General features: G+C 46.0%; 1 protein-coding gene across 1 annotated transcript in view; it reads right to left on the reverse strand.

The window, feature by feature from the left end:
* The window catches only part of CEP350 (centrosomal protein 350), a 160,679-nt gene that overhangs the window by 14,297 nt on the left and 125,428 nt on the right, over positions 1–20,954 (reverse strand). Inside the window, 6 exon segments of the mRNA XM_008166589.4 lie at positions 528–674; positions 764–1,165; positions 2,249–4,347; positions 5,407–5,489; positions 6,547–6,683; positions 7,710–7,870. Of these exon segments, the coding sequence (XP_008164811.2) occupies positions 528–674; positions 764–1,165; positions 2,249–4,347; positions 5,407–5,489; positions 6,547–6,683; positions 7,710–7,870 (3,029 nt within the window).

The following is a 20,954-nucleotide window of genomic DNA, read 5'->3' on the forward strand; positions in this document are numbered from 1 at the left end:
GGGAAGAAGTGAATCCCGTACAGAGCACCTGCCCTTCAAAATCTGATCTTAAAATACAGGGTGGATTTCTGTTTAACTGTGAGATGTACATTGCAGTGCAAGAGATTTACAATGGAAGCACTGAGCTATAACCCTATCTTAGAGGTAACATTATGCAGTATGTATACTATATTTAAAAAAGGGCTGAAAAAAAAAATTTAGCCCTTAGAGCTTTGACTAACCGGAGAGCACAACTTTCATTTAAACAATACAGTAAACTGGAGACTAAAACTAATTCAGTTTATGAAAGGAAAGAGAGGGTGGTAAAACAACAACAACAACAAAAAAAAAAAAGTACCATCTTTACACAATTGCTTTTCAGCAAATAACCACTCTTGAAACCTCTTGGTGCTCAAATGCTACATCTGTTAAACTCCAGGCAATGCTTGCCTACCTACATACAGCATTTTGTGGGCTACAAATGAAAAAATGCTATATAAGCATTATATGATATGAGAACAGTCTCAATTTAATAGCATCTTTCCTACCTTGATCTCATCAAGATCATTTGGATCTTTTACTCGCCGGAAGTAAGTGGAGGTAATTCTACATGGTTTCATCCAAAGAGGTTGATTCAGATTAGGATCCTCAGCAAAGATTTCCCGAAAAATCTCTCTCGTCAAGTCAAATACCGCCTTGACAAAAAGAAAAAGGTCAAAATTAAAACTTCAGCTTCTGAGGGCAAGTATCCAGGGGATGAGATCAATGTTCCCCAGGGTTGTACCTGTTTATAGACCTGTTTGCTTATAGTCTCGATGTCCTGCTCTTTGGTGGTATTACTAAGGTCTATGGGAAGGCTGATATTCTGAAGATCATGACCCAGCTCTTTCAACTTCCACAGCTCCTCAGCTGCTGCATGCACCATGCCTTCTACTTCCACTGCAGTATGTGGAACAGCCAAAGGCTCCTCACATGGCTTAGGTGGCACTTTTTGTGGCTCTGTCTTGGGCAGCACCGCTGATTCTTCAGTTTGCTTCTGCGGAACCTTGTGGGAGCTCAAGCCAAAGTCCTCATCAAACCAGTCTTGATCATCTCCTAACACACTCAGGAATTCCCGGCTGAGCTCCAGTTCTGCCAGCCTCTTAGCAAGCTCTTCCTGTCCACTGGCACCAAACACTGGACTCTCCTGTGGAATAAGAAACAGAATTAGAGTTACTATTCAAAGCAGTAATGTACTCTATTGCGCATCAAACACGTCTTATAATTCGATTTTGAAACATATTTCTGATATGATTGTCGGTGTTTATAAAGCACTTTTGAATAATTATCTCAAAAACCCCAAACCAGTGGAAACATTTGATTCTACTCATATACCTGCACTTTCATCATTTCTTCCCCAATGTTTTTGAAAAGTTACTAGGGAGTTTACAACAGAGAGAAGCATTTTTAAAAATAGATCATCTGTTCTTGTTGCTCATTCTGCCCTGAAACCAATTTGTTTGTGAGGGGCTGGGTGGCTCAACAGTTTGGTAATGGAATATGTAACTTTTCACTTCACTTACCACCAGTATCAATCTAGCTTAAATCAGTAGACTAAAAGCCATTACAAACTGACGGCTGTTTGGTGGCGTATGTGAAAATGAGCTGATGCTTTTTGTGATAGTAACATATTGAGAATACCACCACAGTTATCAGCTTTGTTAGGAGCTTCAGCAAAGAGGCCATGTCTCATCTTCTTACCCTTAGAGGTGGTTCTGGGGAAGTTTGAACTTCCACTGTTCATGATCTATCTGTCCAGTGGATATAAAACTTCACTTATCAGAGAGCTGTTAACCCAGCACCTTTAGCAGCTTGACATCTTAATGATCTCTATAGCAACTAATTATAAGGTCAGAGGATGATTATTTCATATGGAGAGTAAGCAGAAGCAAACTTACTCTTCAAATACAAGAGTCGGCGTTCATGCAGATTCAATTAGGATTATGAAAAACAGGGTAGGCTACTACAGGAAAGATGATATATGTAAGCAGAATGCTCTCTAAGTAGAATGTTTTTCAGTTTTTCATGTGATATGAGTAGGTGTTTCATACATCTTTGTAAATCTCCAAAATGTTTCAGAATATACCATAAAGTGAGACACTGGAGGTCTCCTGACAACACTTGGGAGGAACAAAATTGGTAGAAAACAAAATCCTCAGATTCAATAATTATCCATCAAACAAACAATTAATATATTAGCTTCTGAAATCAATGCAAGCTATATACTCACTGGTCTGGGACACATATCTGGAGAGGAAACTTCTTCTCTTTCATCTTCCAATTCAGAACTTAAAAAAAAGTTCTGCAGGCCCTTTGCTACCTGCTCCTCCGCATGCTGGGCTGGGGTTCTCGATGATAATTCCTCTTGGACATCACAGAGCTCCTGATTGCTAAGATGAATCTTCTCATTCCTGACCTTCTTGATTTGCTGTAGCTGATTGACAGTGTCCTTAACAAAATCCTTAAGTAGACTGTCTGTCAACAAGCAGACCTTTTTTAGCTGGTCTTTTGACTTCTCTTCCTCTCTAAGAGGCAGTCTAAGTTGGGCTTCTAATTGATTCTTTTCCTTGGTCAATAGGTCCAGAAGTGGAGTTGCAGGCTTTTCCAAAACTCCAGAAGAAAACTTATCTGACTTTTCAGTACATTCCTCCCTTGAGGACTGCTGCCTCCCCAGCTTTTCAGACAATATACCATCTGAGGTACCTTCCAATAGAATGGTGGTAACATTTTCTATAGTAGAAACAGACAGTGCATGGACAATCTCATCTTTTACAGCATCTTTCAGGCAGTCCACCACAGACTGCTCTTTGGCAAGTGGTCTAACAGCTGTGAAAACCTCCTTTATATGGTTTACTTCAGAACTGGTGTAATCATCAACGTTTTGCCCAACAGAGGCTTCTAAAGCAGTCATACCTGGTGGAACTTTATCTTGGGACGATTTCTCAGTTGCATCTCTTCCCTTGCTTTCTTCATCTTTGCCAGGTTTGGATCTTTCTTTGTCTTTCTGCTCGGATTTGTGGTGCTGACCCAATCTGTCATCAAAGAACGAGTCTTCATCTTCATTTGTGTCTATATAGGTATCAAAACTTTCTAAAATGTGAGAGATCTTTTCAGGAGGAGCAAAAATACCATGCTTTTCCTTACAATCAAAATATTTAATACCATCATAAGTCCCATTGTTGTTTCCTTCAGGTTTATCCAGTTCCACACCAGCCCAAAACCCTTTGGCAAAACTGGTCAGACCTTTGAATCGCAGTGTTCCAGGCTGGACGTTACTCACAAGTATCCGGTCACCAATACTGAAATTTACCAGTGTGTTTGCTTCTTCTGTGATGGAAACTGAGACCCAAAGTGGTGATTCAATGGGCGCTTGTTCTTTCTCCACATCACTGCGTTCTTTATTTTTTATGAGCTCTGTTGGTGACTTGAGTTCTAATAATCTCTCTGAATGCACACTGCCAGAGACAGAGAGAGACTTGTCACTGAGATATTCACTGATTTCATCTTCACTGCCAAGGCTGGTGGATCTGCTTCTAGGGGGTTTTGTATGCTGTGATTTCTCTTTAAGTGACTGAGAATCTTTTCTGTGTGATGATGTAGGCATCTCAAAATCATCTTTGTAACATTCAGCAGAAAGAGTTTCTTCAACTGATGTCTCTTTTCTGGGGGAGGACCCCACAAAATCTTCAGAGTATGATGGCTCTTTTTGAGTAAAAACTTGTTCTGGAAGAGAGGAGTCTTTTTCCTGTGCCCACTTGGTCAAACTGAGAAAGGACTTTTCTGATCTGTCACTTTGATCACTCCCTACATCATCTTTGATTGTCTGTCTCTGTTTTGAGATCTCTTCTCTACTCTGAATATTTTCAGCAGTCAAGCTAAATAGTTCCTTCTGAGACTGTTCAGTGTCAGAGTGGAGGTCTCTCTTTGGAAGGCTTTCTGGTAAGCTTTCCTGGTGTATATCCAGCATCAACAAGGCACCAGAACTCTCTGAACGTTTATTATTAGCATCTTCAACCTCGGATTCTTCTGATTTTATGTACTCCATCTCCTCTTGTATATCAGATTTGTGATTAGACACAATATCATCACTGGATACATCTTCTGATTTGCTCACTAACACATGGGATACTCTGCCACTATCTCTTAGATCTTGGAGAAGAGCTGATATGGGCACACTGTCCAAAGAATCACCAGATTCAGCTCTGGATCTCCCTGGTGACTTGAAGACTGGGGATAGGGTTCGGGAAGGTTCTTCTGTATGAACCTCTGAGTCAATGAGTCTCTTGATGTGTAGAGACACAGACCTCTCAGAACTTGATGATACAGCATCTTAAATAAAAAAAAAATTAATCATCACAATACTAAATCATCCAGAATAATCTTTTGATATCTTTTAATCCTATCAGAGCAAGGTGTGGTCAAGAATGCCTGTTATTTTATTGGGAAACTGCAGCCAAAGTTAAACAGCTGTTCAGTCAAAAGATTTGAGACAAAAGGATATTAACAGGGATCTGTGAAAGTTTCACAGGCTCCTGGACTGTCCTGTAAATAATAACAGCATCCTCTGTATTCCGTATGTATTATGTCTCCATAGATTTCTTTCTAACCTCCTACCTCTGCTGCTGTTCTGTGAAAAGTTTATTATTGTGAAATGGGACTTTGTTATAGGAGGTAAAAGCTCAGGTATTTGTCTGGAAGTCACAAAGGTAAACAAGGTTATAAATGTATGTGGAGAGATAAACATTAATAGTAAACCACTGAAAAATATCTGAACAAAAGAAGGAAATCTTTAATTGTTTTTGGCTTCTTCAAGGGCAGTGTTCTCAAATTATATGATGCTGGGAAACACAAAAGGCAAAAAGAAAAACAGTTGTCATACTCTTGATGTTTCACATAAGTCTCAGCAAGGATAGAACCAAATATTTGTGGTTCAGCACATTGTTTGCTTTTGCTGTCTCCTAAGTTGAAGTGATACAGCAAGAAGAAAAAGCCAAGATGCTATCATTTCTTCTTAGTTAAAATATTCTTCTAAAATTTACCATTTTCTTTCCACTATGTTTTGGCTGTTTATTATTAAAGTCTCTTAAAAGATGAGACCCAAATAAGATGCTTTACAGCTAAGGGGAAGAATAGTGAAATTTGTTCTTCAGAAGATTAATGTTAGAATCAAAACAAATGTAAATGTGAAAAAAAATACAACTATAAAGAAAAAGTGTGTATTATGCATTCAATTTTGACTTAACCACTCTCTCTAAATCTCTTCTCACCTTGCAGCAAACAGTGAGAGATTATGAAAGAATGGGTATTGTTCAAAACACAGTGAATAGAATTCTTCAAGATTTATGAAAGGACGCCTCCATCTGCAGCATTTATTTTCCAGTTACATACCAACATGCTCTGCAATGGATTCCAAAGATATTCTGGACCGCTCTGACTCAGTCAGTGATTTCCAATTCTTGGTTGTCTCAGGCCTAAGGTTAAAAAGTCAATAAAGTGAATCACCAATGTTCCAGATGTTAGAATCACTAGTCATAGTGTAAGTGCAAACAGCAATAATTACAGAATCATGTACCCCAATGCAAGAGTGCATTAAAGGTGAGATGACTATAGAAAGTAATTATAAAGGTGGTGTATGTATGTGTAGGATACGATACATTCTGGGGAAGGTTTCTTTCTAATAAAGATTAGCTTAGTAAGAAATATTACCCTTTCCGGTTGAGAGCATGTAAACCTACTTCTGAGAGGCCAATGGGATTTTTAGCACCATCTCTTGGGGTGGGAAACAGAACCACAAGGAGATGCACCAAGAGGTGTAGTGGGTTAATGCACTGTTTACCTCTGAAACCCTGGCTTGTAAACTAGGTTTAAGTTATAAGTATGAATGGTTTCTACGGGGGGGTGGGGTGGGGGAGGCACCTGCACAGGGGACCAGGAAGAGAACTGTTCAGGTCAGAAAGCCATCCATAATATTTGTCACAATTCCATATAGCCAGGAGCTGCTGCTGCTCAGAAAAACCTAGATTAGGACACCGGGATGAGGTAGGACAAAAATAGAATACCCTGACACTGTGCATGGGAACTTTATACAATGCTTGTCTGAATGACGATGTGTTTGCTGACTGGGCTAGCATAAGGCATCAACACACTGCCATTCTCCAATGGCCTAGGGAGCTGTGGTCTTCAGGTTTCCTCCCTGTGATTTTCCCCTATACCAATGATTGCTGCACTTTCTGAGATAGCATCAACTTTCCCTCTCCCCCCCAAATGCTATTGAGTGTTCACACACACACACAAACCCTACATTCTAATACACGTTTTGTTTAGTTTCAGATAGATTAAAGTTCTCCAAGTACATAATAGAGATCTATTCTCTTGAGGAACAGAGAAGCTTGCACACATACTTTTCTTCCATGCTCATTCAGAAGTATCTTCACACAATTACTTTATATTACAACTGTAGCACACTCTGGAAAAGGCATTTGTACAGTTGACCTAGAAAAATAAATTACAAAGAGAGTTCCAAGTTACCTATGGAGTGGAGGTGGCTTGATTTTAGGTTTTTCAGTAGATGAGGATGGAGTTTTAATCTGAGGCTTAGCTGTGGGTGATGCCTCCAGGTCTTGGCTCAGCTCTGCTTCAGTCTTCTTTATGAACTCATCATAAGACTGAGTGTGAAAAAGTTAAGATTGTTAATTTTCCACATCATAACTTCTTGGAAGAATCAATCAGCAAACAGAAGTTATCAAATGAATAAAGCGCATCCTTTCCTTTTAGAAGACTGCTCTCAAAGCAAGAAGTTTTCATGTGCGTATGGACAAATATACCTCTACCCCGATATAACGCGATCCGATATAACACGGGTTCGCGTATAGCGTGGTAACCCCGGAGCTGCGGCAGCGGGGCTCGGCCGGCGATTTAAAGGGCCCGGGCTCCCCGCAGCAGCCGGAGCCCTTTAAATCAGCACTGGAGCCCTGCTGCCGCTACCCTGGGGCTCCGGCAGCGGGTCTCCGGCAGCGCTTTAAAGGGCTCGGAGTTCCGGCCATTGTGGGGAGCCCCAGGGCCTTTAAATCACTGTTGGAGCCCTGCTGCTGCTACCCCTACCCCGGGGCTCTGGCAGCGGGGCTCGGGTGGCGATTTAAAGGGCCCGGGGCTCCCCGCGGCTGGAGCTCCGGGCTCTTTAAATCACTGCTGGAGCCCTGCCACCGCGACCCCGATATAACGGGGTTTCACCTATAACGCGGTAGGGATTTTTGGCTCCCGAGGACCGCGTTATATCGGGGTAGAGAGTGTAGCTTATTTGCACAAGTAACAGCTCTTCAGTTACGAGTGGCTGGGGTTTTAATATTTTATTATTATAGACTCCAACAGTGTCTGTCAAGTCTAAGTCAATATACTACTTAAAAAAAAAAACAACTCCCCTCCCCCCCCGAAAAACCCAACCCCCTACATCATTTTACTGGTGGATTAGCCTTTTATCCTGAAGAGGATTGTCCATCATATCAGTACCACATGGGCTATTGCAGAATTATTGGAAATATTTAAACGAGTACCAGAATGGTGGTGCTGCTGTCATAACAAGGTGCATCAATAAGCACAAGAGAAAGGATTTCTTCAACAACTGACTGTAATATACCAATTCACACTATGCTAGCAGTTTGACTTGTTACTTAGCCCTTCTAACTGTTCCTAACCTCTAGCTGTTTGATCAAACTGGCCTCCTGGGCTTTCAGCCTCTCCTTCTGCCTCTTCTTTTGTTCCTTTTTCAGCTGATAAACAACAGACTTCCTCTTCCGTAGCTCATCCTTTAGGGCCCTGATCCGGCCTTCAATGTCACTCTGGTCAGATGTGGTTTCTGAAAAAGATAGTTTAGTTTTAACCCTTAAATAACCTCACACATTACAAGTATTGCTATCCAAAGTACAGAATCTTCAGTTAATGAATTACATCACATAACATATTAGTAAAATAATTTATTTTTAACATGCTCATCTCATCAAAATAAAGACTTCCTAAGTAAGCATCTCTTATTTTAACAATATCACATCACATATGGTAAGGAAGAAAAATGCTACACCAGACCGTACTGAGTTTGGCAAAGACATGATGTATACAATGGTTATGTTCCTAGTTATCTTGTACATCCTTAAAAAGCCAAAGTCACTTAGCTTTATGATTCCTACACTGAAAGAAGGCATTAGAGACATTGCTGAATAACCAAGATAGATAACTTTCAAACACAGCAGCAATTCTATGATACAAAAGGCACACAATTAAACAAACGCATGTCTTGAGTGGGCTCTGTGCTTATCCTACAGGTATATTTCAGAAAATCTACACAAGCTGATATTTGCAAACGCATTTAAAAATAGTTTAAAAAAAATATAAAAGATAAAAAGTGTAAAGTGAATGAACACTTTCTGCCATCATATAGCACATGTAATCTGAGAATCCCAAACTGCTTTACAAAGATGGATATTCTTGTACCGATTTTGAGATAGAAAAACTGAGGCACAGGGCAGTTAAGTGAATTGCCCCAGGTCAGCATGTCAGTGGCAGATCAGGAAGTAGATTTTAAGCCTCTTAATTCCCTGTCCCATAGTCTAACCTATAGTCTAGACCACACAGAATTGAGATGTTGAAAGTGCAGGCACTGTTAAATAAACAAAAACAATACATAGGTATTTTCTCCATTTAACTGATGCATATTAGCCTACTCAATGACAAACTTAGGGCATGTCTTCACTTGGGGCTGGGGGCGTGATTCTCATCTTCAGGAGACAAACTCACACTAGCTTTCATTGAGCTAGCAAGCTACTATCAGAAGGCAGGACAGGTTAGCTGCCCCAAGGATGTGCGTAGGGTTTTTCAGGGGCACATATTCAGAATGACTAGCCTGTCCTGCGGCTCATGCTGCTGCAGCTTCATTCTAGTTTTGGTGTGCTAGCTTGATGAAAGCTAGTGTGAATTTGTCTCCTGAAAATGGGAATCACACCCTCAGCTCCAAGTGTAGACATACCCTTATGCTATGAAGGTGGCACAGAATGGACTGAATCTGATCTACAGAAGAATATCAGGATTGAAAATTAGCTCAACATTCAGAACGATGCTGTGTGTCTAGAATGCAAATGGTTAATTAATAGATAAGAGAAATGTGTTTCAAATATATATTTTAGATATAATAAGTATCTGAAAGTCATTGCTTCCTCTCCCTACTTAGCAGTATGTAAGTTCAGGCTTCTGTGTTCTGTTAAGGACATCACAGACACACATAGCACAAGCATCCAGTAACCTTTACTCAGTTCTCATTAATTCAATTCAATGAGCACTAGTCTGGATAAAGAGTTAAAGATTTGTCATTAACTGCTTGTGGTGTCAACTGCTACAGAGAAAACAGTATTTTAATCTTATGTTTTTCAGTGTGACACTTCTTTTTAATGGTTTAAGAATGCATATATTTTTTAAATTTGTGTTTAAAAGCTTTTAAATTCACCTTAAACACCCTTATGCTACATGACGTATTATTTTAATGGCGAGTATTTAATTTCTGGAGTTCTCACACTTAAGCGTACAGAGAACCACATCTTTAGAGCGATTGTCTCATGGGCCACCTTACATTCCATTCACAAATGCATGGATCATTTATGCTCCTAGTCTCAATTTTGCAGATGACCTATTATGTCATTCATAACAACAATATCCCTGTGGTGAATGTAGCCACTGCGCACTTGAACAATATTTTCCTTTTCCTTTAAAAAGGAAATCACATGGTTTCCTTTTGCAATTTCATTACCATCCGTTCTGTTCCTCTTCCCCTCCCGCAAGATTCCCTACTGTCTGGTCTTCCAATCCTCCTGGTGGTCCTCTCCCTCTATTCCATTGGAAGTCGTGCTCAGCTGATTGATTCCCTTGGCTCCTCCTCCGGCTGCTCTGCGCCCCCCTCTTGGCTGGCTCCTCCAGGCACGCCACGCCCCCCCCATGGCTCCTCCAGCCGTGCCACCCCCGCAGTCCCCCGTGGCTCCTCCAGCCGTGTTGTGCTGCCCCCGCGACCCCCCCCATGGCTCCTCCAGCCGCGCTGCGGGATGCCATGCTGCGCCCCCCCACTCGCTCCTCCAGCCGCCCCCCCCCATGGCTCCTCCGGCCACGCTGCGGGCTGCCATGCTGCGCCCCCCCTCGCTCCTCCGGCTGCGCCACCCCCCCATTGGCTCCTCCAGCCGTGCTGCCCCCCCTTGTCTGCAGGAGCCCAGCGCTGGTCCGGCAGGCCAAGCTTCAGAACAGAGCGTAGGCCCCGCCCGCTGGCGCCATGGTAACCCCTAACTAAGGCGCCGCTTTTGGAAAATGTGCTGAGGGGAAGCGGCTGCTTCCCCTGCACCACCCCTAGCTACGCTACTGGCCCCTACTCTACTTGCACTACATTGATGACATCTTCATCATCTGGACCCATGGAAAAGAAGCCCTTGAGGAATTCCACCATGATTTCAACAATTTCCATCCCACCATCAACCTCAGCCTAGACCGATCCACACAAGCGGTCCATTTCCTTGACACTACTGTGCTAATAAGCAATGGTCACATAAACACCACCCTATACCGGAAACCTACTGACCGCTATACTTACCTACATGTCTCCAGCTTCCATCCAGGAAACAACACACGATCCATTGTCTACAGCCAAGCTCTAAGATACAACCACATTTGCTCCAATCCCTCAGAAGAGACAAACACCTACAAGATCTCTATCAAGCATTCTTAAAACTACAATACCCACCTGCTGAAGTGAAAAAACAGATTGACAGAGCCAGAAGAGTACCCAGAAGTCACCTACAACAACACAGGCCCAACATAGAAAATAACAAAACGTCACTAGCCGTTACCTTCAGCCCCCAACTAAAACCTCTCCAGCGCATCATCAAAGATCTACAACCTATCCTGAACGATGATCCCTCACTCTCACAGATCTTGGGAGACAGACCTGTCCTCGCTTACAGACAGCGCCCCCAACCTGAAGCAAATACTCACCAGCAACCACACACCACAGAACAAAACCACTAACCCAGGAACCTATCCTTGCAACAAAGCCCGATGCCAACTCTGTCCACATATCTATTCAAGTGACACCATCATAGGACCTAATCACATCAGCCACGCCATCAGGGGCTCGTTCACTTGCACATCTACCAAAGTGATATATACCATCATGTGCCAGCAATGCCGCTCTATCACGTACATTGGCCAAACCGGACAGTCTCTATGCAAAAGAATAAATGGACACAAATCTGACATCAGGAATCATAACATTCAAAAACCAGTAGGAGAACACTTCAACCTCTCTGGCCATTCAGTAACAGATTTAAAGGTGGCAATTTTGCAACAGAAAAGCTTCAAAAACAGACTCCAACGAGAAACTGCTTGAACTTGAATTAATATGCAAACTAGATACAATCAATTTAGGCTTAAATAGAGATTGGGAATGGCTGAGCATTGAATCTATTTCCCCATGTTAAATATCCTCACACCTTCCTGTCAAACTGTCTTAAATGGGCTATCTTGATTATCACTACAAAAGTTTTATTTCTCCTGCTGACAATAGCTCATCTTAATTAATTAGCCTCTTAGAATTGGTTGGGCAACTCCCACCTTTTCATGTTCTCTGTATGTATATAGATCTCCTCACTATATGTTCCATTCTATGCATCCGATGAAGTGGGCTGTAGCCCACGAAAGCTTATGCTCAAATAAATTTGTTAGTCTCTAAGGTGTCACAAATACTCCTGGTCTTTTTGCGGATACAGACTAACACAGCTGCTACTCTGAAACATGCCAATTTAGTGACTGTTTGGAAATTTGAATTGAAATTGAAATATTAATACACACTTTAAAAGCATACACAGTGCATGATAAAATATGTGTATCTGAAAAAGTAGAATAGATTTGAAAAGTATGAATATAGACTAGCTTCCTTATACAGCTGTTGTTTTTATGACAATGTCAGTGCATTCATTTCGGTGATGTTGGCCAACCTAATAATTTCAAATGATGATTTGTAAGCAAAGTCTAAATGAGCTCTCCCTGACAGCTAGTGATGAGCTGGGGCTGGGGGGAAAGGCTTCAGGACCAGATTGTATTTACACTCACACCTAATCTACGTAGGTATCCAGCAAACAGAGCTGTATTGCCCAAGTGATAGATTTTGGCTGGGGTTGGGTTACAAATCACTTGAATGCGGAGGGGGGGGGGGGGGGAGAAAATGAAATGTTGTTGTTCTTATTGTATGAGTAAAGGGCAGTAGAACTGTACTTAGCCTGTGCTGATTAAGGGCATCAAGAGGAAGGGTGGGGACCTGTCCCTCTCCACTGTTTAAAGACAGAGCTGATTAGGCTCCATAGATAGTCTTTTGTTCTGTTAAGTGACTACTGCAGCTGAAATCACTGATAATCAGGTCTAAGTGCTTAGTCCTGCTGTGGGGACAGTGTTCCTGTGGGTACAGTGTTTTTGTGCAAGAGATAGCCCAGACTGCACTAGCAGCGAGGTTCCCCCACTGAGAGCTGAGCTGAAATCACTGAGAGCTGGTGGAACCTCAAGAGACCAACTCGCAGAGGTCACAGTGGCAGTTGGCAGCAGAAGGTGACTGCGCAGGGCCATTGGCAACAGAGCGGTGGAGTGAATGGTGGCACAACGAACAGCAGTGGCCAGAGCGAACGGTGAGCAGCTGGAGGAACGAGCAAGGTGCCTTCTTGCCCCCCACCTGGGGGGTGTACTCAGGGCCGGTGCAAGGAAGTTTCGTGCCCTAGGCGCAACTTCCACTTCGCGCCCCACCCCAGCCCTGTGGCAGCTCCCCCCTCCCGAAATGCCCCCCCCCCATGGCAGCTCCCCACCCCCCGGCCCGGGGATCCGTGCGGCAGCTCTGACCCAGGGGTTCCCCTGGGCTGCCTGCTGGCAGCTCAGACTCCCTCTCCCTCCCAGCGGCCGCTGTAAAAAAAAAAAAAAAAAAATTGGGGGCGCCGCTTTTTGGTGCCCTAGGCAACTGCCTAGTTGGCCTAAATGGTAGCACCGGCCCTGGGTGTACTCACGTGAAAGCACCTCTGAACTCGGAGTCTCCACTGACCAAGGACAACACTGGTGAGTGGGGTGCGGTGGAGGGAAAAGTGAGGGGCATGTTAAATAAACATTTGTTTGTTGGACTATATTTTAGTGACTTTGCTCCAGAATGCTAGATTTGTGACTGGGAATGGAAACTTATATAAATATGTTTCCTAGTAGGCCAAGATTTTTAAAATGCATTATTTGCCAAGATTGTTATCTCACATAGTTGCTATCTTGAGAGGTCGTTTCTGGTCGCTATGTTGGGGCGTTTCAGTACTAAACATTTTTATTATTATAATTAATTTTTATATAAGAATGGTCATACTGGGACAGACCAATGGTCCATATAGCCCAGTATCCTGTCTTCCAACAGTGGTCAAGGGCAGGTGCTTCAGAGGGAATGAACAGAACAGGTAATCATCAAGTGCCCATTCCCAGCTTCTGGCAAACAGGCTAGGGACCCTCAGAGCATGGTGTTGCATCCCTTCCCATCCTGGCTAATAGCCACTGATAGACCTATTCTCCAGGAATTTATCTAGTTCTTTTTTTAATCCTGTTATAGTTTTGGTCTTCACAGCATCCCCTGGCAAGGAGTTCCACGGGGTTGACTTTATGTTGTGTGAAGAAGTACTTCCTTTTGTTTTTTTAAAACCTGCTGCCTATTAATTTCATTGGGTGACTGCTAGTTCTTGTGTTATGTGAAGGATTAAATAACATTTCTTTATTCACTTTCTTCACATCAGTCAAGATTTTAATAGACCTCTATCATATCCCCCTTAGTAGTCTCTTTTCTAAGTTGAAAATTCCCAGTCATTTTAATTTCTCCTCCTGTTTCATACCCCTAATCATTTTAGTTGCCCATCTCTGTACCTTTTCCATTTCTAATATATCTTTTTTGGGATGGGGTGACCAGATCTGCACACAGTATTCAAGGTGTACACGTACCCTGGATTTATACAGAGGCAATATAATATTTTCTGTCTTATTATCTATCCCTTTCTTAATGATTCCCAACATTCTGTTCGCTTTTTTGACTGCCGCGGCACATTGAGTAGATGTTTTCAGAGAACTATCCACAATGACTCCAACTTCTCTTTCTTGAGTGTTAACATCTAATTCAGACTCCTTCATTTTGTATGTATAGTTGAGATTGTTTTCCAGTGTGCATTACTTTGCATTTATCAACATTGAATTTCATCTGCCATTTTGTTGCCCAGTTACCCAGTTTTGTAACTCTTCGCAGTCTGCCTGGGACTTAACTATCTTGAATAGTTTTGTATCATCTGCAAATTTTGCCACCTCACTGTTTACCCATTTTTCCAGATCATTTATGAATATGTTGAACAGTAATGGTCCCAGTACCTACCGCTCAGGGATACCACTATTTATCTCTCTCCATTCTGAAAACTGATAATTTATTCCTACCCTTTGTTTCCCATCTTTTAACCAGTTACTGATCCATGAGAGGACTTCCCTCTTACCCCATGATGGCTTACTTTTCAAAAGTCAATTTAAATTAAATACATTTAAAAAAAATTATATTTTTTTTAGAACTCTAGACCTGTTATGTGTTTTGGTGTAACTTGCATTATCCTTATGTTAAATTTGCATTATCCTAACAAAACATTTATTTTATTCATATCTCTTTTATATGACTCATCGGCCCTGACACCCCCTCCCCCCCGTAAATTCGAACACCCCCCAATTTCAATTCCTAGGAAACCACTGGTTCTGTGTCTGTAAAGAACCTAGCACAATGGGGTCCTAGTCCATGACTGGCACTACCAAAATACAAATAATAAATATTATTAATAGTTTTCAGTCTAATTTACAGTCCCATTGGCATAGAGACTATAAAACCAGCTGAAATTAAGAAGAAAAGTCAGCAGCACCAGGTGACCAGCTAGTTCTTCATGATCCAATAGCAATTTACACTTCAGTTCAATAACCAGTGCCTCATTTCACCAAAAGACAGCAACAGTAAGTAGCAGTAAGAAACGGTTACTCACCTTCTCGTAACTGTTGTTCTTCGAGATGTGTTGTTCAATGTCCATTCCAAGCAGGTGTGCGCGCGCTGCGTGCACGCCAGCCGGAAGATTTTCCTATAGCAGCGTCCATAGGGTCGGCTCCGGCGCCCCCTGGAGTGGCGCCTTTATGGCGCTGTATATAGGGACCAGCCGACCCCCCCACCGCCTCAGTTCCTTTTCGCCGATACTCTGACAGAGGGGTAGGAGTGTGGGTATTGGAATGGACATGAACAACACATCTCGAAGAACAACAGTTACGAGAAGATGAGTAACCGTTTCTTCTTCTTCGAGTGATTGTTCATGTGCATTCCAAGCAGGTGACTCACAAGCCCAAGTCTAGGTGGTGGAGTCGGAGGTCACTGCAGACTGGAGGACTGCTCGGCCAAATGCAGCATCCTCCCTAGCGTGGTGCGTAATGGCGTAGTGAGCCGTAAAGGTGTGGATCGAGAACCAGGTGGCCGCTCTACAAATTTCCTGTGTTGGGATGTGGGCCAGGAACGCAGCTGAAGAGGCCTGCGCTCTTGTGGAGTGGGCCGTGATAGGCGGGGCTGGTACATTGGCCCGACTGTAGCACACCTGGATGCAGGTTCTGATCCAAGCCGAAAGCCTCTGTGTCGTGACCGGGAGCCCCTTCCTACTGTCAGCCACAGCTACGAAAAGTTGGGTCGACTTCCTGAAGGGTCTCGTCCTTTCTATATAAAACGCGAGAGCCCTGCGAACATCCAGAGAATGCAGCCTGTGCTCCTTAGCCAAGGAGTGCGGCTTTGGATAAAACACAGGGAGAAAAATGTCTTGACCCATGTGAAACGGGAAAACCACCTTAGGTAGGAATGCAGGATGCGGCCTGAGTTGGACCTTGTCCTTCTGGAAGACGGTGTATGGAGGCTCAGATGTCAGAGCTCTGAGTTCCGATACCCTCCGTGCTGATGTGATAGCCACCAAGAACGCGACCTTATATGAGAGGTATAACAGCAAGCATGAAGCCAGCGGCTCGAACGGGTCCCCCGTGAGGACAGACAGGACCAAGTTGAGGTCCCAAGCAGGGACAGGTTGACGGATATGTGGGAACAATCTGTCAAGACCCTTAAGGAACCGTCCAACAAGTGGGTTTGCACACACTGAGGTCCCCCCTCTCCAGGGTGGAATGCGGAGACTGCAGCAAGGTGGACTTGAATCAATGAGAGAGCTAGTCCCAGGTGTCTCAGATGTAGCAAATAGTCCAAGATGAGAGGGATTGGGGCGAGCAAGGGGCCCTGACCATGCTGTGTAACCCAGAGGAAGAAGCGCTTCCACTTGGCCAAATACGTAGACCTTGTCGACGGCTTCCTGCTGCCCAACAGGACCTGTCTGACCTGATGGGAGCATTGTAACTCCAGTGGGTTTAGCCATGGAGCATCCAAGCTGTGAGGTGGAGCGACTCCAGGTTCGGGTGAAGGAGGCGACCGCGATCCTGCGTGATCAAGTCCGGTAGTAGGGGCAACCTGAGCGGAACCCTCGTAGACATGTGTAGGAGAGATGCGTACCAATGCTGGTGTGGCCACGCAGGAGCTATGAGGATGAGTCGAGCGTGATCTCTGCGGGCCTTGAGGATCACCCTGTGAATCAAGGGAATCAGGGGGAAGGCATAAAGAAGCCCGCCTGCCCAAGAGAGGAGGAACGCGTCTGATAGGGATCCCTGAGTGTGTCCCAGGAGGGAGCAGAATTGACGACACTTCCTGTTCTCTGGGATGACCCCAGAGTTGGAAAATTGAGAGAACTATATCCCAGCGGATAGACCACTCGTGACCATGGAACGAGCGGCTGAGAGTGTCCGCAAGCGCGTTGTGCGTGCCAGGGAGGTAGGATGCTATCAGGTGAATTACGTTCTGTACGCAAAAGTCCCATAATGCTTGGGCCTCCTGGCAAAGGGGAGAGGAGCAAGCACCACCCTGTTTGTTGATATAAAACATCGTTGGAGTATTGTCTGTGAGGACAGAAACGCACTTGCCCGCGAGCTGGGACTTGAATGCCATGCATGTGAGGCGTACTGCTTGCAATTCCCTGACATTGATGTGCGATGAAAGATCCTCCCTTGACCAAAGACCTTGGGTCCGGAGGTGGCCCAGATGTGCACCCCATCCGATGCGTCCGTTACCAGGGTCAGAGAGGGCTCTGGTTCGAGGAAAGGGACCCCCCGCGCAGACCACCCGTGGGTCGAGCCACCATTGGAGGGAGTCCAACACCGGACGAGGTAACGTCACCACTGAGTCTAGGGAGTCCCTGACTGGCTGATAAACCCCTGCCAACCAAGATTGGAGAGGGCGCAGTCTGAGCCTGGCGTGTCTGATGACATAGGTACATGCTGCCATGTGCCCTAGTAATTTGAGGCAGCTTCTTACTGTGGTGGTAGGGTAACTTTGGAGGCCGAGAATAATGATTGACAAAGTTCGGAATCTGGCCTCTGGCCTTCTTGAAGGAGAAGTTGCTCGTGAGAGGGGTCCCTGAAGAGGGACAGGGAGGGGGGCTGGTGGGGCGGGAGGGAGGAAAACTGGACAGAATATCCCTCCTCTACCGTGCGAAGCACCCAAGCGTCTGACGTGATCCGGGCCCACGCACGATAGAAGGGGGACAGACGTGATGAAAAGATAAGGTTGGGAGGATCCAGAGATCTGTCCGGTAGGCCGTCCCCGACCGAACCCTCAAAATGGTGGCCTAGGCCCCTGCGGAGGCCTTGGTTGGGCAGAAGACTGTCCGAAGGGCTGCTGTTGTTACCTCCTCCTGCCAGTCCGCGGTCTCCTGCGCACAGCATCACCTCGATTTTGAGGTTGATATGGATGCGGGGCCTGTGGTGGCCTAAACTGCCTACGCTGAGTAACAGGGGTGTGTAGGCCTAAAGAACGGAGGGTGGTCCGCGAGTCCTTTAGGCTATGGAGCCGTTTGTCCGTCTTTTCTGAGAAAAGCGTGGGCCCTTCGAAAGGTAAGTCCTGTATAGTCTGTTGGACTTCATGAGGAAGGCCGGAAACTTGAAGCCAGGCTCCACGCCTCATGACGAGACCAGTAGCCAACGTGCGCGAGGCCGAATCGGCTGCGTCCAAGGCTGCCTGAAGGGAAGCTCGAGTAATTAATCTGCCCTCTTCGACAAGGACCGAGAACTCGGTTCGTGAATCCTGCGGGAGGAGGTCCGTAAACCTAGACAAAGCCGAGCACGTGTTGTGTCCATACCGGCTCACTATGGCCTGCTGATTGGCAATATGCAACTGTAGGCCCCCCGTTGAATAGACCTTACGTCCGAAGAGGTCCAACTTTTTAGCCTCTCTATTTTTAGGAGTGGATCCCTGAAAACCTTGTCGCTCCCTCTGGTTGGCCGCATCCACCACCAGGGAGTCCGGCGGGGGGTGCGTGTAAAGATGTTCATAGCCCTTGGTTGGGACAAAATACCGCCTCTCAGTCTTTTTGGCTGTAGGGGCCAATGAGGCTGGAGTTTGCCACAAAGTGCGGGTTGGGTCCACAATGGTTTTTATGAGGGGTAGGGCCACCCTAGATGGGACCAACGGGGCCAGGATATCAATTACAGGATCGGTGTCCACCTCAATCTGTTCCGTCTGTATCAAGAGGCTCTGGGCCGCTTGAGTAAGAAGCTGTTGGAGGAGTCTATTATCCTCTAAAGCCGGAGCAGCAGAAGTTCCCGCTACTGCCTCATCCGGAGATGAAGAGGAAGATGTTCCATGTAGCTGCCCTTCACCTAGCACGTCTCCCTGTGTAAGGGCCTGCGACACACGGTACTCTGGCTGCGCGGCTGGTGCGGGCTCAAGATGCGGCACCGTGGCCGGTACCGGGGTCGCCACCGAACGCCGAGGAGTGGTGGGTGGTGCCTGCACTGAAGGAAGCAAAGCCCCTGTTGGTGCCGCTGTTTGACCTGGGGGTGCCGTAATGCCTTGTGGCACACTCCTGGCAAACGGCGGTGCCGGTGGCGGTGGCATTAGCGGCGGTGCCCCAGACGCTGAGGAGACGGAAGCAGTTCGTGAGCGGGGCTCGTACGCCTGACCCACCGACTGATGGTAGGCCCATGGCATCCAGAATGGCCACTGTGGAGGTGGTTGCCACTCTCGCTGCTGATGCCACTGTGGCAGGTATGGTTGGGCACTCCTACGCGAGGACGATCTGCTCCTCGATCTGTTAGAACAGTAGGAGTCCGCCTCCAAGTCAGAAGTCTGTGAATAGGAGGACATCGGAGGAGCGGTACCCACAGTCGCCGGCTGGGGTGCTCGCGCCGGTGCCCCTACTGTGGCGCCGCGTGGAGAGTGCGGTGAGCGCATCGCCGGTTTACCCTTAGAGTGATACTGGGGCCCAGCGGCAGCCGGAGGTTGTCTGCACCGGTGTGGCGACGCCGGCACCGGAAGGTTCAAGAGGTCTGAGGCGGCCTCGAACGCCTCAGGCGTCGATGGGAGGCGGACCTCCTTCATAATGTCCGGGGATCTATGGCGTTCCGGACTCTACCTTGCCCTCTCCGGGGCGGGAGTCAACGGGATGGCCGGATGGGTCTGCGGCACGGGTTGCCCCGTAACAATCGTGGACTGCGCCCGACCTTTAGAGACCCCGTGGGGAGATTGTTCGGTCCGCGGCCTGTTCTTTTTAGCCGGCACCGGCGAAGGAGAGCGGCGTCTTGTCGAAGACGATTTCTTATGCGCTGATTCTCTGCGGTGCCGGGGTCTTGGGGACCTGGCCTCACGACCTATCTCTGGTGCCGGGGCACTGCGCACCGAGGATGAAGTGCTGGGTGCCGGCTCTGAAGGTCCGGGATCCAATTGCGGCCGCAGTGCCACCTCCATTAGGAGGACTTTAAGTCTCTGCTCTCTATCCTTGAGAGTCCTGGGGCGAAAAGCAAATAGGACACCTGTCCCTTTGATGGGTCTCCCCGAGGCACCGCAAGCAGGAAGAGTGCGGATCACTTTTTGGCATAAACTTCCCGCAGTCCCAACAGAGTTTAAACCCTGGGGACCCGGGCATGCCCCAGCGGGGCGACGAAAAGTTGGGGAACCCCCCCCCAACTGACCTAACTATCTAAGGGTACGTCTACACTTACCAGAGGGTCCGGCGGCAGGCAATCGATGTTCTGGGATCGATTTATCGCGTCTGGTTAAGACGCGATAAATTGATCCCGGAAGTGCTCGCCGTCGACGCCGGTACTCCAGCTCGGCGAGAGGAGTACGCGGCATCGATGGGGGAGCCTCCCTGCCGCGTCTGGACCCGCGGTAAGTTCGGACTAAGGTACTTCGAATTCAGCTACGTTATTAACGTAGCTGAATTTGCGTACCTTAGTCCGAAGTGGGGACTTAGTGTTACTGTTAGGCCTGGTCCCCACTAACTAATAAACTATGTACAAGAACTACAGAACACTGCCACGATTGCTAAAGAGCAAGAGAAGTTCCAGCTAGCCGTCACCGGCAGTAAGAAGGAACTGAGGCGGTGGGGGGTCGGCTGGCCCCTATATACAGCGCCATAAAGGCGCCACTCCAGGGGGCGCCGGAGCCGACCCTACGGACGCTGCTATGGGAAAAATCTTCCTGCTGGCGTGCACGCGGCGCGCACACACCTGCTTGGAATGCACATGAACAATCACTCGAAGAAGAAGGTATTTCACTACAAGCAGCTAGTAAATGCATTCCTTTTTCAGTAAAGTTTTGTAGTTAAATATTTATGAAAGCGTTTTTAAACAAGCAGTGCACAAAATAGATATAGGTGTTTGACAGGAAGAATGTGATCTCTCCTCATAGTCCGAGGTAGTGTACCTATTTTCCGGCAAGTGTCTTGATTACAATTAATTCCTCCTGCTTAAGTGAAAGTAACATC

Source organism: Chrysemys picta, chromosome 8, assembly GCF_011386835.1.
Source record: "Chrysemys picta bellii isolate R12L10 chromosome 8, ASM1138683v2, whole genome shotgun sequence".
Classification (NCBI taxonomy): domain Eukaryota; kingdom Metazoa; phylum Chordata; order Testudines; family Emydidae; genus Chrysemys; species Chrysemys picta.